This window comes from Gigantopelta aegis, chromosome 5 (genome assembly GCF_016097555.1).
Source record: "Gigantopelta aegis isolate Gae_Host chromosome 5, Gae_host_genome, whole genome shotgun sequence".
NCBI classification, from domain to species: domain Eukaryota; kingdom Metazoa; phylum Mollusca; class Gastropoda; order Neomphalida; family Peltospiridae; genus Gigantopelta; species Gigantopelta aegis.
The window spans coordinates 15,759,538-15,773,226 of NC_054703.1; the positions used below are offsets into that span (position 1 = coordinate 15,759,538).

A 13,689-nucleotide genomic window follows, 5' to 3' on the forward strand; every position below is an offset into this window, starting at 1 on the left:
GGCAGGTCTATGATGCTGGTAAAATCTTCAGTTTCCCAATCTTCATAGTCCTGCAGTGGTTCGCCCTGTTGGTCTTGTGGTGGCAAGCAAGAGGGGATCCAAAACCCGTTGTTTTTGAAAATGGTATACAACGCTTTGACAAGTGGACTGGACATCCACTAGCTAATGATTAATAAGTATGTGTGCTCTAGTGGTGTCGTTAAACTAAAGAAACATTTTGACATTCTTTAATATATACTCTTCAAAAGAAGAAACGCAAAACCACATTGTCGTAACATTTGGAGAATTGATTTAATTATTGAATGGTGAGTCCGATAATTACCAAATGTTGCAGGATTCTTCACAATTCACTCTAGTCCATTGTGAGTAAGTGATAGGACACACCACCAAGGTCAAGGTCATCTGGAGTCAATACCGGGTGTGGCCTCCGCGTGTGTTGACAACTGCCTGGCACCGCCTGCCCATTGAAGCAACCAGAGTACGGATGACGTCCCGGGGGATGGTGGCCCACTCGGCCTGCAAGGCTGCTGCCAGCTCGGGCAGGGTCTGGGGCTGTGGTTGTCGCTGTCGGAGGCGTCGGTCCAACTCGTCCCATAGATGCTCAATTGGGTTCAAATCCGGTGATGTCGATGGCCAAGGAAGGACATTAATGTTGTTGTTCTGTAGGAAAGCCGTTGTGAGACGTGCTGTGTGAGGCCTGGCGTTGTCATGTTGGAACACTGCGTTGGCGTTGGCCATAACTGGAACGATGTGTGGCCGGAGGATCTGGTCAATGTAGCCCTGTGCATTCAGGTTGCCCTGCACGTGGACCAGGTCAGTTCTGCCAGTATGTGAGATGGCTGCCCACACCATGACACTACCCCCGCCGAATCTGTCCACTTCCTGCACGCAGTTTGCCGCATAACGTTCACCACGACGCCTATACACGCGACATCTTCCATCATGACGTCGGAGCAGAAATCGGGACTCGTCACTGAACCACACCTGTCTCCATCGCAGTTGAGGCCATTGTTGATGAATCTGGCACCACTGCAGTCGGAGTCGACGGTGTTGTGGTATTAAGATGACACCTCGAACTGGACGTCTGGCACGAATTCCTACCTCACGTAGGCGGTTCCGTACGGTCTGGTCGGATATCCTGCACAAACCTGGTATTGCTGTGGCTGTGGAGGTGGCAGTAGTCAATCGTTCCCGAAGGTGGCGTACCCGGATGTAGCGGTCCTGCCCAGGGGTAGTGACCCGTGGTCGACCGGATCTAGGGAGGTCACGTGTTGATCCATGTTGCTGGTAACGGTCCCACAGTCTGGAGATGGTGCTTGGGGACACATGGAATGTCCTGGCAACGGCCGTTCTGGATTCGCCTGCGTCTAGTCGGCCGATGGCATTGTTTCTCTGCGGTTCACTGAGACGTGGCATGTCCTGGATTGTCAACTGTCGGCCAGATACAGAGGCCAGGCAAGCGAACACCCTGCACTTTTATACTGTCGGTGTTCATGTTGCACGTGCAGACAACGCACGTGCAGTGGTGACATGGTTTGCACGTGGCTGCGTTTTTGCGAATATTCACATTTTGGAACTTTATTGTACAGTAGCTGCGTTTTATCGAATGTAACCGTGGGAATATGTTTGGGACATGCAATGACCTTATATTCACAAAGCATGAACCGGTAGGAAACATAAAATCGGAGTTATAACCCATTTGTACCCTTTTGCGTTTCTTTTTTTGAAGAGTATATATATATATATATATATATATATATATATATATATATATATATATATGTGTGTGTGTGTGTGTGTGTGTGTGTGTGTGTGTATATGTATGTATGTATGTACATATGTATTTCATTTCAACTTATGTTTCGTGCTTATATCCAATTAAGGTTCAAGCACGCTGTCCTGGGCACACACCACGACTGTCTGGGCTGTCTTTGCAGGACAGTGGGTTAGTTGTTAGTTGTTAGTTAGTGGTTAGTGAGAGAGAAGAGGTTGTAGTAGCCTTACACTTACGCACTGAGCCCTTAAGAACTCGCTCTGGATTGGAGCCGGTACCGAGCTGCGAACCCTGTACCTACCAGCCTGTAACACTGCTGGAGTTAGCTTGCTGGACAGACTGGAGCAGTACGTCTAAAGCAAACAGGGGTGTACAGGATACATTACATAACCCAATATAGAGTTTTGTCTATCAAATGGCATGTCTGTGTTATGGGACATCTGGCTTTTGGGAGTGAACTATCTGACAATTGTGGTATAGCGCTCGCTCGATGCACGGTCGGTCTGGGATCGATCCCCGTCGGTGGGCCCATTGAGCTATTTCTAGTCACAGCCAGTGCACCACGACTGGTATATCAAAGGCCGTGGTATGTGCTATCCTGTCTGTGGGACGGTGCATATAAAAGATCCCTTGCTGCTAATCGGAAAGAGTAGCCCATAAAGTGGCCTCAGCGGGTTTCCTCTCTCAATATCTGTGTGGTCCTTAACCATATGTCTGATGCCATATAACCGTAATTAAAATGTGTTGAGTGCGTCGTTAAATAAAACATTTCCATTTTCATTTCCATTTTGACAATTGTTATTCAATGAATAGACCTTCTTTTTGACTCGTTAAGACTCAGATGCTGACGGAGACTGCAAGAGAAGAGGCGAAGTGGATCGAGATGGAGCTCGACCGGAAGACGAGGGCGGAGGCCAAGAAGAAGGCGGAGGAGGAGAAACGCCTGGCGGATGAGAAGAGGCAGGAAGAGGAAGCACGCAGACAGAAGCAGGCGCAGGAGGAGGCGGTGAAGAAGATGGAAACCAAACGGAGAGAGTCGATGCACCCAAATATGGAAGAGGCCGAGAACTGGACCATACACGAGTCAGTTCATAGTCATTCCGGGGTTTTTTTTCTTCTTCTTTTATTCATTAATTTTCTTCATGCGTTCATTTATCCATTCTTTCATTCATCAGTCCACTAATGCACAAAACAAAACGAGGGAGGCCGACTGCTGGCCCGTACATGAGTCAGTTTATAGTAATTCTTTGGGTTATTATTTTTATTTCTTCTTTTATTCATGCCTTCGTGCATTTATTAATTCATTCGTTCGTTTCTTCGTTCATTCATTCGTTCATTCATTCACCAATCCACTTAATCAGTCCAACATGGAGGTCGACGATTTGCCCGAACATAAGTGAGTTTATATTCATCCGTTGCTTTTTTCTTTTATGCCTTCTTTCGTGCATTTATTCATTTATTCATTCATTTATTCATTTATTCATTCATTCATTCATTCATTCATTCATTCATTCATTCAAAAATCCACTAATTCAGTCCAACGTGTGGAGGTGGACGATTGGCCCGTAAATGAGAGAAATTATATTCATTCGTTGTTTTTCTACTTCTTTTATTCATTCCTTCGTGCATTTATTCCTTCGTTTATTCATTTATCCATTCATTCATTGCTTTTTTCTTTTATTCATTCCTTCGTGCATTTATTCCATCATTTATTCATTTATTCATTCATTCATACATTCATTCATAAATCCACTAACTCAGTCCAACATGGAGGTCGACGATTGGACCGTAAATGACTTTATATTCATTCGTTGTTTATCTTCTTGTTTTATTCATTCCTAAATGCATTTCTTCCTACGTTCATTCAGTTTATTCAGTCAGTCAGTCATAAATCCACTAATTCAGTCCAACATAAATGAGGCCGATGATTGGCCATAACACGAGTTAGTTTATATTAATTCGTTGTTCTTCTTCTTCTTTTATTTCTTCATTCATTCATTCGTGCATTTATTTACTCATTCATATGTTCATCACTCCATTCGTTCAATCTTTCCTTCTTTTATTTAGTCAATCACATATTTATTCAATGCGAATATGGTATACATTTTCCAATATTAATATGATGCTTCAAAATGAATATGATGTATGTTTTCCACTACATCAGTGAGCAGTTGTATGTCTGGGTTTGTTTTGGTTTTGTTTTGGTGTTTTTTGCTGTTTGGGGGAGGGTTAGTTTCTGGGCGGAGGGTTGTTGCTTGTTTTATTTTTTATTTTATTTTTTATTTTTTTATTTGTTTATTTTAAGGGGGAGGGGGGCTTTTTTCTCTCTTTTTTCTTTATGTATTATTTTTGGACTGGGTGAAGACTGATGGAGGGTATATGTAGTTGTTGTCTCGCCATTACGAAAAGATATCGGAATTACTTCTGCTATTTTGCGGGGTGGGCGGAGTTGGGTGGGGTGTGTTGTAGTTGGGTTGTGGGTTTTTTTGTTTTGTTTTTTTGTTTTTTGTTTTTTGGGTGTGGTGTTTTTTCTTTTTGTTTTTTTTTTTTTTTTTTTTTTTTTTTTTTTTTTTTTTTTTGTTGTTTTTTTTTTTTGTTTTTTGGGTGTGGTGTTTTTTCTAATTGTTGATTTGTTTTAGTTATTTGTTTGTTTTGAAGTGGGTTTTTTAAATATCTCTCTCTCTCTCTCTCTCTCTCTCTCTCTCTCTCTCTCTCTCTCTCTCTCTCTCTCTCTCTCTCTCTCTCTCTCTCTCTCTCTCTCTCTCTCTCTCTCTTGTTCAAATACATTGTTCTATTCTGTCATGTCGTTCAGGTACATTACGGCAGATTCGTGCTTCATCATCAAAGGTCACCCCATTCGGTTCGAGAAGAAGAACGTGCGGTTCCGGGTGCTCAAGCCGAACGTGACGCCGATTACGTTCAACGACCAACACGAGGAGCTCGTGTCGCAGATCATACAGCTGCTGGCGCCATCCCGAGTTTCCCTGACAGCCATCAAGCCTCTCGTGAGTGACGTCATGTCTTTGTCACAACAAAGTAAACAAAGACAATGCGATCAGTATTTACAAACATGGAAAAATAACATATCACTGTCATCGAGAGGCAACACTTACCGATTATACAAAGAACAACTATTTTTCGAAAACTATATCAATAAACTACCAGAAAAACTGTGGACAGCACTCTTAAAATTTAGAACGTCTAACCATTACCTACCCGTTGAAATTGGACGTTGGAATAATATACTCATAGAAGATAGAATTTGCACATTATGTAATGTAATAGACATTGGCGACACGTTCCATTATCTTTTTATTTGCCATTTTTTCCATAATTCAAGAGTCCAGTTGCTACACCCATATTATTATACGCGACCAAGTACTTATAAATTTAGAGAACTAATGGAGAATAAACGAATTAGTACCCTAAGGAAATTATCATATTTCATAAATATAATAACTAATGAATTCAAACGCCCTTGACTACAAACACCATCAAAACCAAACATAATTAACAAAATACTATCATTATCCACTGCACCATATATAAGTTTAACAATCTATTCGTTTATAAGTACTTGGATACCCGTAAATTTGTATTAAATATCTGTATTATTACATAATATATTGATGTGCGTGATTGTATATGTTTGTATATGTGTTTGTGTATGTATTGTTATTAATGTATTTACTGTCAACCATCTTGTCACGTGTATATAACAAAATGTTTATGTATATATTCCTCCTATGCCGTTGTGTAACGGCCCGAGTGTAAATAAAGTCTTGTTTTGTAGGAGTCACGCCATTAAGTGACAAGTGTACGTCAGCAGTGATAGATCAAATTTATGACGTAGCACTATTATATTTCCAGACAGAGTTTATATCCTATTTATTACCCATAATCTGTATTAATTTATATCACGTTATTGGCGTTCCTGTAAGGTTGTAGTGCGCCAATCGATGATGTCATCGTGTGACGTCGAATTGTTACGTCCCATTAAATATATTTTTAATCATTGGGTAATAAATATGTCTTCTAGTTCAATCAGACAGTGGAAAGGAGCCAGAAAGCTGTTCTACAAAAACCGTCTAGCATACGTCCCCTAGACAGTAATGCGGCCTTTTCATTGGTCAATCGGTCTCCTCCTTTAGGAGATAAATGGCCGTTGTTGCCTGTTCATTACGTCATTCCAGAATCAAAGGTAGTGCGTGACGTCACGTAATATGTAGCACTGCATGCATTCCTTCTAGTGACCTAATATATATCAACTGTGAACGAGACGTGACGTCACGGTACAAAAAGTAAAATGCAGTGAATTTGATAATAATTATACTACAATTATAAGTATGATTGAATTACAAAAATATTTCACATGGTCACACTTCACACACAGACACACACACACAGACACACACACGCACACACACATACACACACAGACACACACAAACACATACACAGAGACATACACACACAGACACACATGCACACACAGATACAGACACACACATACACACAAACACACACTCATACACACATACAGACACACACATGCATACAGAGACAGACACACACACTGACACATACACACACAGCAGACACACACATGACACAAACATCACACACACACAGTGCAGACACACACACAGGACACACACACATGACACACATACATACAGGATACAGACTAGCGCACACTCACACACAGAACATACACACAGGACACACTGGCACACACACATACACACACACGGACACACACATAGATACACACATGACATATTTAATGTTTAAATATGCCCATGGCTTGATAGCAAGTGGTAAACAGACATTTGTCCTTTCCTGTTTACTGGTTGTAAATGTTGATCAACTAATGTTGGTGTTTACAGGACGTTTACTTGGCTATTCCCCATCTCATAAGGAGAGCCGTGGCATCCGCCAGGGAACCGGTGATGAAAGTTCTTGAGGACGACACTTGGGTCGAACTCCCCACGATAGAAGTGACGTTTGAAAATCAAAAGGTAAGATATCTAGCATTCAGTGGCGGACGTTCGAGTGGAGGGGTCCTTCCTTCTCACCCTGACTCACCCACCTTAAGGCAACAGGTCCCAGGGCCAAGAGAGAGACATTCAAGGGGAGGGGGTCCTTCCTTCCCACCCCGGCTCACCCACCTTATGGGCAACAGGTCCTAGGGCCAAGAGAGAGTACCAAAGTCTCTGGTGCCTGATTCAGGCAGGGAAATCACACCGCGTGATTGGACACAGCCAACAAGAATCTGGATCCTCTTCGAGGCCCTCCGGAACTGTCGACTTCTCCCGAACAATCTTTCGGTCTGTTTCGTACTCCAACGTGGTAACCATAAAAAGTTTAGGATAATTAAAAAAAAAAAACAGGAGTGAGAGTGACGGGCGCCATTGGACCCCAACAACCCCACCTCCCAAAATAATTTGGCAGTATAGAAGTTTGTTTTGTTCAACGACACCACTAGAGCACATTCGCTTATTAATCATCGGCTATTGGATGTCAAACATTTGGTAATTTTAACATAGTCTTAAAGAGAAAACCCACTACGTTTTTCAGTTTAGTATCAAGGGATCTTTTATATGCACCATCCCACAGACAGGACAGCACATACCAAGGCCTTTGATATACCAGTCGTGTTGCACTGGCTGAGATGAGAAGTAGCCCATGGGCCCACGGACGGGGATCGATCCTGGCGAGCACTTTACCACTAGGCTACGTTATATAGATGCATAATAAAGTCAGGATTCATACTAATATTTCACTGGAGCCATTTTAGGCCACGTCAAAGATCATTCAGCACAGTCCCACATACTATTCAGCACAGTCCCACATACTATTCAGCACAGTCCCACATACCACTTTGAGCATAAGGCTTAAGTGTACAAGACCGGAGATAGAGAGAGAGGTGTGGGGGGGGGGGGGGGGGGGGGGGTCAAAAGATAGAGATCGTTCGGGTAAAATTACCTTGCCTGGAAACCTTTAATGACTGATATTTTTTCTTACGTTCATCGTGGTAGAAACAAAATAGATCATCGGCAAACTGTGTGAATCGGCGAAGCTGTTCTCACATAAGTTTGCGGATGAATTTTTTTATATATATATACCCAAATGAACGCAAAAGAAATAGCAGACAAAACTTATAATTAAATTTGAATCATATAGGCTAATAATAACACTAAAAGTCCATACTTTATTTTGAATTATTTTGGTCCATAAACAATAACGCTCAATAAGACAACTTGCCCATCACACATGACATTCCCTGACGACGTAATTTTTACATTTATCGAGAAATGAAAAAGGAAGGAAATGTTTTAGTTAACGATGCACTCAGCACATTTTATTTACGGTTATATGGCGTCGGACATATGGTTACGGACCACACAGATATTGAGGGAGGAAACCCGCTGTCGCCACTTCATGGGCTACTCTTTTCGATTAGCAGCAAGGGATCTTTTATATGCACCATCCCATAGACAGGATAACACATACCACGGCCTTTGAGGTACCAGTCGTGGTTCACTGGCTGGAGCGAGAAATAGTCCAAGGGGCCCACCGACAGGGATTGATCCCAAACCGACCGCGCATCAATCCAGCGCTTTACCACTAGGCTACGTCTCGCCTCAGAAATCAAAACTCCCGTTGCTACGTCTGGACCAATGGGATGTTATATTGTAATGAATGTACCGGAAATTTAACTATGTCACCATGTACACTGTGTGTTTCTATCATTCTACCCACAATATTAGATGTAATCGATGAGTAGTGATTCGTTTGCAGTCCTATTTAGAAGTTTAGTAGTAATGCTAATATGAATAAATATTGTTATCCAGATTCGGGCATTTTTGTTTAATTCGAGCAAAAATCAGCTCCTCCACCACCCACCCACCCCCACCCCCATCGTTGCACATAGTCACCTGCACTCCCCCCAAACCACCCCGCCGATGACTGTGTGCGTGCGTGCGTGCGTGTGTGTGTGTGTGTGGTTTTCATGTTTTATTTTCTTTATTTTTCTTTCTTTAGGACAAGAAATTCGCCCAGGCGGAAATTAAAAGTATGTCCACTTTCATGGTGACGTCAAGATTCAGGCGTGATTACGTCACTATAAATAAGAAGGAGTTAACCCTGACGTCATCATATGATCAAAGGGTAAAGCTGACTTTCCCGGATGGAACGTTTCCAAAGGAACAGATTCTTATTCTAACGGTATGACCTTCATGTTAGTATCGTACCACTCAGAGAAGTACCTAGCTGATAAAAAGTTGATAAAAAGGGCAAAAAACTCTAACTAAAAGGGCACGTTTTCCAGACAGTTGAAAGTGAGGGATCAGGGATCGGAAGGAAGGAACTGTTTTATTTAACGACGCACTGATCACATTTTATTTACGGTTATATGACGTCGGACATATGGTTACAGACCACACAGATATTGAGGGAGGAAACCCGCTGTCGCCACTTCATGGGCTACTCTTTTCGATTAGCAGCAAGCGATCTTTTATATGCACCATCCTACAGACTGGATAACACACACCACGGTCTTTGATATACCAGTCGTGGAACACAGCATTTTGTTAATATATATATATACATATATAATATATATATATATATATATATATATATATATATATATATATATATATATATTACTGCAGGAGAGCATAACATGACCGCCCTTACATGCTTCCCTGACCAGTCTAGCCACACACACACACTGCATAATTTCCTGCAGATGTGCATGTTGTCGTATCCATCCTAAAGTTAATTAAGTCAATACACTTTAAATTGTTTTGCCACCATAAATTAGTTTTTGGAGAGACCAAGATAATGACGATAGTATGCAAGTAAATGTGGTCGTTTCTGTGCATTATACTATTTTATTACCCATATTGGCAGAGAGAAGTGAGGAAAGAAAAATTATGTTTCCCTACGGGAAAAAAACATTTATTCCCCTTGATACCTTTTGAAGTCAAAATCAGTCCATCACTATAGGCTTTGACGTCACAATTGTTAGGCAATAACAAACAGCTGTAACTATGTTTTACCCCTTCAACAACTAATTTACGTCATCAGCAATGCGTACGTCACAGCTATGACGCAACGCTGTATCTTTTCTTCAACATGCAAATTTGTTTTCAACAACAGTATCGTTTAAAAATCTTTCATAAAGTGATAAATAGAGAATACTCCCCGAGTCAAGACACGAGGGAGGGTATTCTTTTTATCATCCATTGTCATTATTTTCATTTGCGACAGTTGTAAACTATGTCAGTAATGAGGGTTGAATGTTAGCGGTAGACTCATTAACTAGCAGAACGACAGTGGCGTGACGTCACTAGTGGTAGGTTTAGCGCTGAAACAAACACAGTGACGTAACAAAACATTGTGTTGTGATTAAAATTTGACCAATGAAGATTAGAAGAAGCCATATCTCCTGCGGAGAATATCGCAGGAGATATCACAAATTATAGTGCCAGCAATATCTCCTACAAAAGCCTTTAATGGATGATAAAGAATGATAATGGGTAATAAATAGAATACCCAACTCCCTACTCGACAATGACAACATCAGTTCACTCATGCAAGATAAACGGACTGTTCTCTAAAACCCTATGCTGGCAAAGGTACCCCCAAACAACAACGCCGAGGGTTCTATGTTTATGTTATATGGTTATATGCTTGTACGGTCATTGAACATTATGATATATACTTAGGCACGGGCCGAGTCTAGCACGATTCGAGTCCATTTACAGGAGTCGAGTACCCGTGCAAGGAAGATCACCCTTATTTAATTATATTTATTTTACATAATTTTGCCATATTCTTGCCACTATTTAGCCTATATTATTGAGCTATGAGACATGGAGGGAAAATAAAAGTCAATCGCATGGTTTGGCATCCATGCTCAGCGCTGGAATTATGATTGATAGTGCTATTTTACTTTATTCCTTAGTCTCATTAATTATCATCTAGTGTAAATGTCGGGTAGGCCTACTCGGGTCCTGGTCGTCTTTGACCCTCAAGTACTCAATATTTTGGCCCTAATTGTCAAAATCGCCTTTCAACCAAAAATTGATTATCAAACCAAGCATACCACATACGAGGTCATTCAACAATTAATAACGCCAGAGTCGAAACGTTATGAGTATATATATATATATACAGACAGATAGATAGATAGATACATAGATAGATAGATAGATATAGATAGATAGATAGATAGATATAGATATAGACAGGCAATAAAGTGAAGCGTGCATTAGTGTTCGATCGACCAGTACTAACCATACACCTAGAAACTCGATCCAGCACGACATCTGGATTGGGTTGCATAATCTCTACTGGGGGGAAGGGTTATAGCTCCTAGTGGGGAGAGGGGCACATACCATAATTTTATGCTTATTTATATAGAGTAGGAAAAAAGTACATTTTTGTCCTCGAGTGGGGGACGTGACCCACCCACCCCACTTCCTTTCCTACGGGCCTGCCATGGAATTGGCATGTAACTATAATGAATAAAATATTCGTTGTAGAGCTAGAATAGAATAGAATAGAATAGAATGTATAACGACACACCAGCACGAAAATACCACATCTATTGGGTGTCTAACTATGGTAAATGCAAACAAATAAAGTGATGGTCAACATCAATATAAAAATTCAAGAGTTAAATAAAACATAGTGTAAAAAAAATTGTGCAACAAATACAAATACCACAGATAGATAAAATTAACATTTAGAATAAAAATCAGTATCTCGAAGAAATTGCAATAAAACTTCTGGATGGAATCAAAAGGATTTCATCACATTTCTTTGACCAAAAATATCGTTTCTAGTTGCTTTCAGATGCTTGCACTCCACTACATTGTGGTGTACCGTCAGAGTACACTGACAGTGTTCACACTGAGGTGGATGACCCTTCTTCAAGATAAATGAATGTGTCAAATATGTATGACCAATGTAGAGCTAGAAGTCAATTCATCACTTCCTGTTTGTCACTAACAGACTATACGGAGTGTAGATTATATAAAATGGAGGCTGTCTGTGTGTGTGTGTGTGTGTGTGTGTGTGTGTGTGTCTCTCTCTCTCTCTCTCTCTCTCTCTCTCTCTCTCTCTCTCTCTCTCTCTCTCTCTCTCTCTCTCTCTCTCTCTCCATAACCTTTCATTCTCTGACTTGCTTTGTTCCTTTATTCTGTTTATTCAAGGTTATCCCTGTTGATTTAGCGTCCGTTAATGAGTTCCGGTCATGGGGATCTCAGAACAAAAGACTTCTCGCTTCAAGTTCCATTATCTGTACAGATTTGAATACCCAAACCATGAAGAAACCACTAGCGGTGAGTTCCATTATCTGTACAGATTTGAATACCCACATCACATCACAAAGAAAGAACTAGCGGTCAGTTCCATTATCTGTATAGATTGTAATACTCACATAACATCATGAAGAAAGAACTAGCGGTGAGTTCCATTATTTGTACAGGTTTGAATAGCAACATCACATTGTGAAGAAAGAACTAGAGGTGAGTTCCATTATCTGTACAGATTTGAATACCCATATCACATCATGAAGAAAGAACTAGCATTGAGTTCCATTATCTGTACATATTTGAATAGTCACATTACATCATGAAGAAAGAACTATCGGTGAGTTCCATTATCTGTACAGATTTGAAAACCCACATCATGAAGAAAGAACTAGCGGTGAGTTTCATTATCTGTACAGATTTGAATACCCACATCATGAAGAAAGAACTGTCGGTGAGTTCCATTATCTGTACAGATTTGAAAACCCACATCATGAAGAAAGAACTAGCGGTGAGTTCCATTATCTGTACAGATTTGAATACCCACATCATGAAGAAAGAACTGTCGGTGAGTTCCATTATCTGTACAGATTTGAATACCCACATCATGAAGAAAGAACTAGCGGTGAGTTCCATTATCTGTACAGATTTGAATACCCACATCATGAAGAAAGAACTGTCGGTGAGTTCCATTATCTGTACAGATTTGAAAACCCACATCATGAAGAAAGAACTATCGGTGAGTTCCATTATCTGTACAGATTTGAAAACCCACATCATGAAGAAAGAACAAGTGGTGAGCTTCATTATCTGTACAGATTTGAATACCCACATCATGAAGAAAGAACTGTCGGTGCTCCTTTTTTGGTATTAGAAACACCAGGATGACCAGAAACACTTTGGTTCTACGGAAATGGATAGTCTAAAGAATAAAATATAAGTAATATTTGATTTCAGTGATCATAAACAGCTTTAACCTTCTGAGTACTGCAGGCAAGATATCTCGCCCGACGTCACGTCCGTCCACATACTGTACACTGTATACAGTGAATTCCCCAATTCATATTTCCCGCCGTTTTGCACACGACACTCACGGTAACGGAAATATAATAAAAGAAAAAAGATATTTTTTCAAAGTGGTGGCTTTTGTTTTGATTTTTTCAACTGAAAATACCTTGAAATTTTGAGTTCAAAAAGTAGCTTTCGGCAAGTATTTTCGCTTGACAACAATGGCGGCACGTCGCGGTCATTTTCAGGGATCGATAGCTGATTGTGACAGCTAATTTGATAATAAATTTGATCGCTTTACCAACAACGAAAATTACCAAATATTGCAATATGAATCGTAGTTCGGGTTTAAAAAAACAATTCTGGTTAGAAAACCACTGTTGTCGGGAATAATGGACATAAATACTGGACAGCTGGCCACAAATGCCCGTAAGTAAACGCAACTTTTTCAATTTTTTGCCTAATTTTAATCACCATTAGCTGAAAATCTAAAGATAATAAAAATTACAAAAAAAACCCACGAAAATAATACTTACCGATTCATATATGAACGTTATTTCATGTATTTATAAAACATTT

General features: G+C 40.4%; 1 protein-coding gene across 2 annotated transcripts in view; it reads left to right on the forward strand.

The window, feature by feature from the left end:
- The window catches only part of LOC121373318, a 62,430-nt gene that overhangs the window by 27,803 nt on the left and 20,938 nt on the right, over positions 1 to 13,689 (forward strand). For both annotated transcript variants that reach the window (XM_041499884.1, XM_041499885.1), the window contains exons 13-17: positions 2,610 to 2,857; positions 4,587 to 4,779; positions 6,664 to 6,795; positions 8,822 to 9,004; positions 12,004 to 12,132. In XM_041499884.1, the coding sequence (XP_041355818.1) occupies positions 2,610 to 2,857; positions 4,587 to 4,779; positions 6,664 to 6,795; positions 8,822 to 9,004; positions 12,004 to 12,132 (885 nt within the window). The remainder of the gene's footprint in view (positions 1 to 2,609; positions 2,858 to 4,586; positions 4,780 to 6,663; positions 6,796 to 8,821; positions 9,005 to 12,003; positions 12,133 to 13,689) is intronic.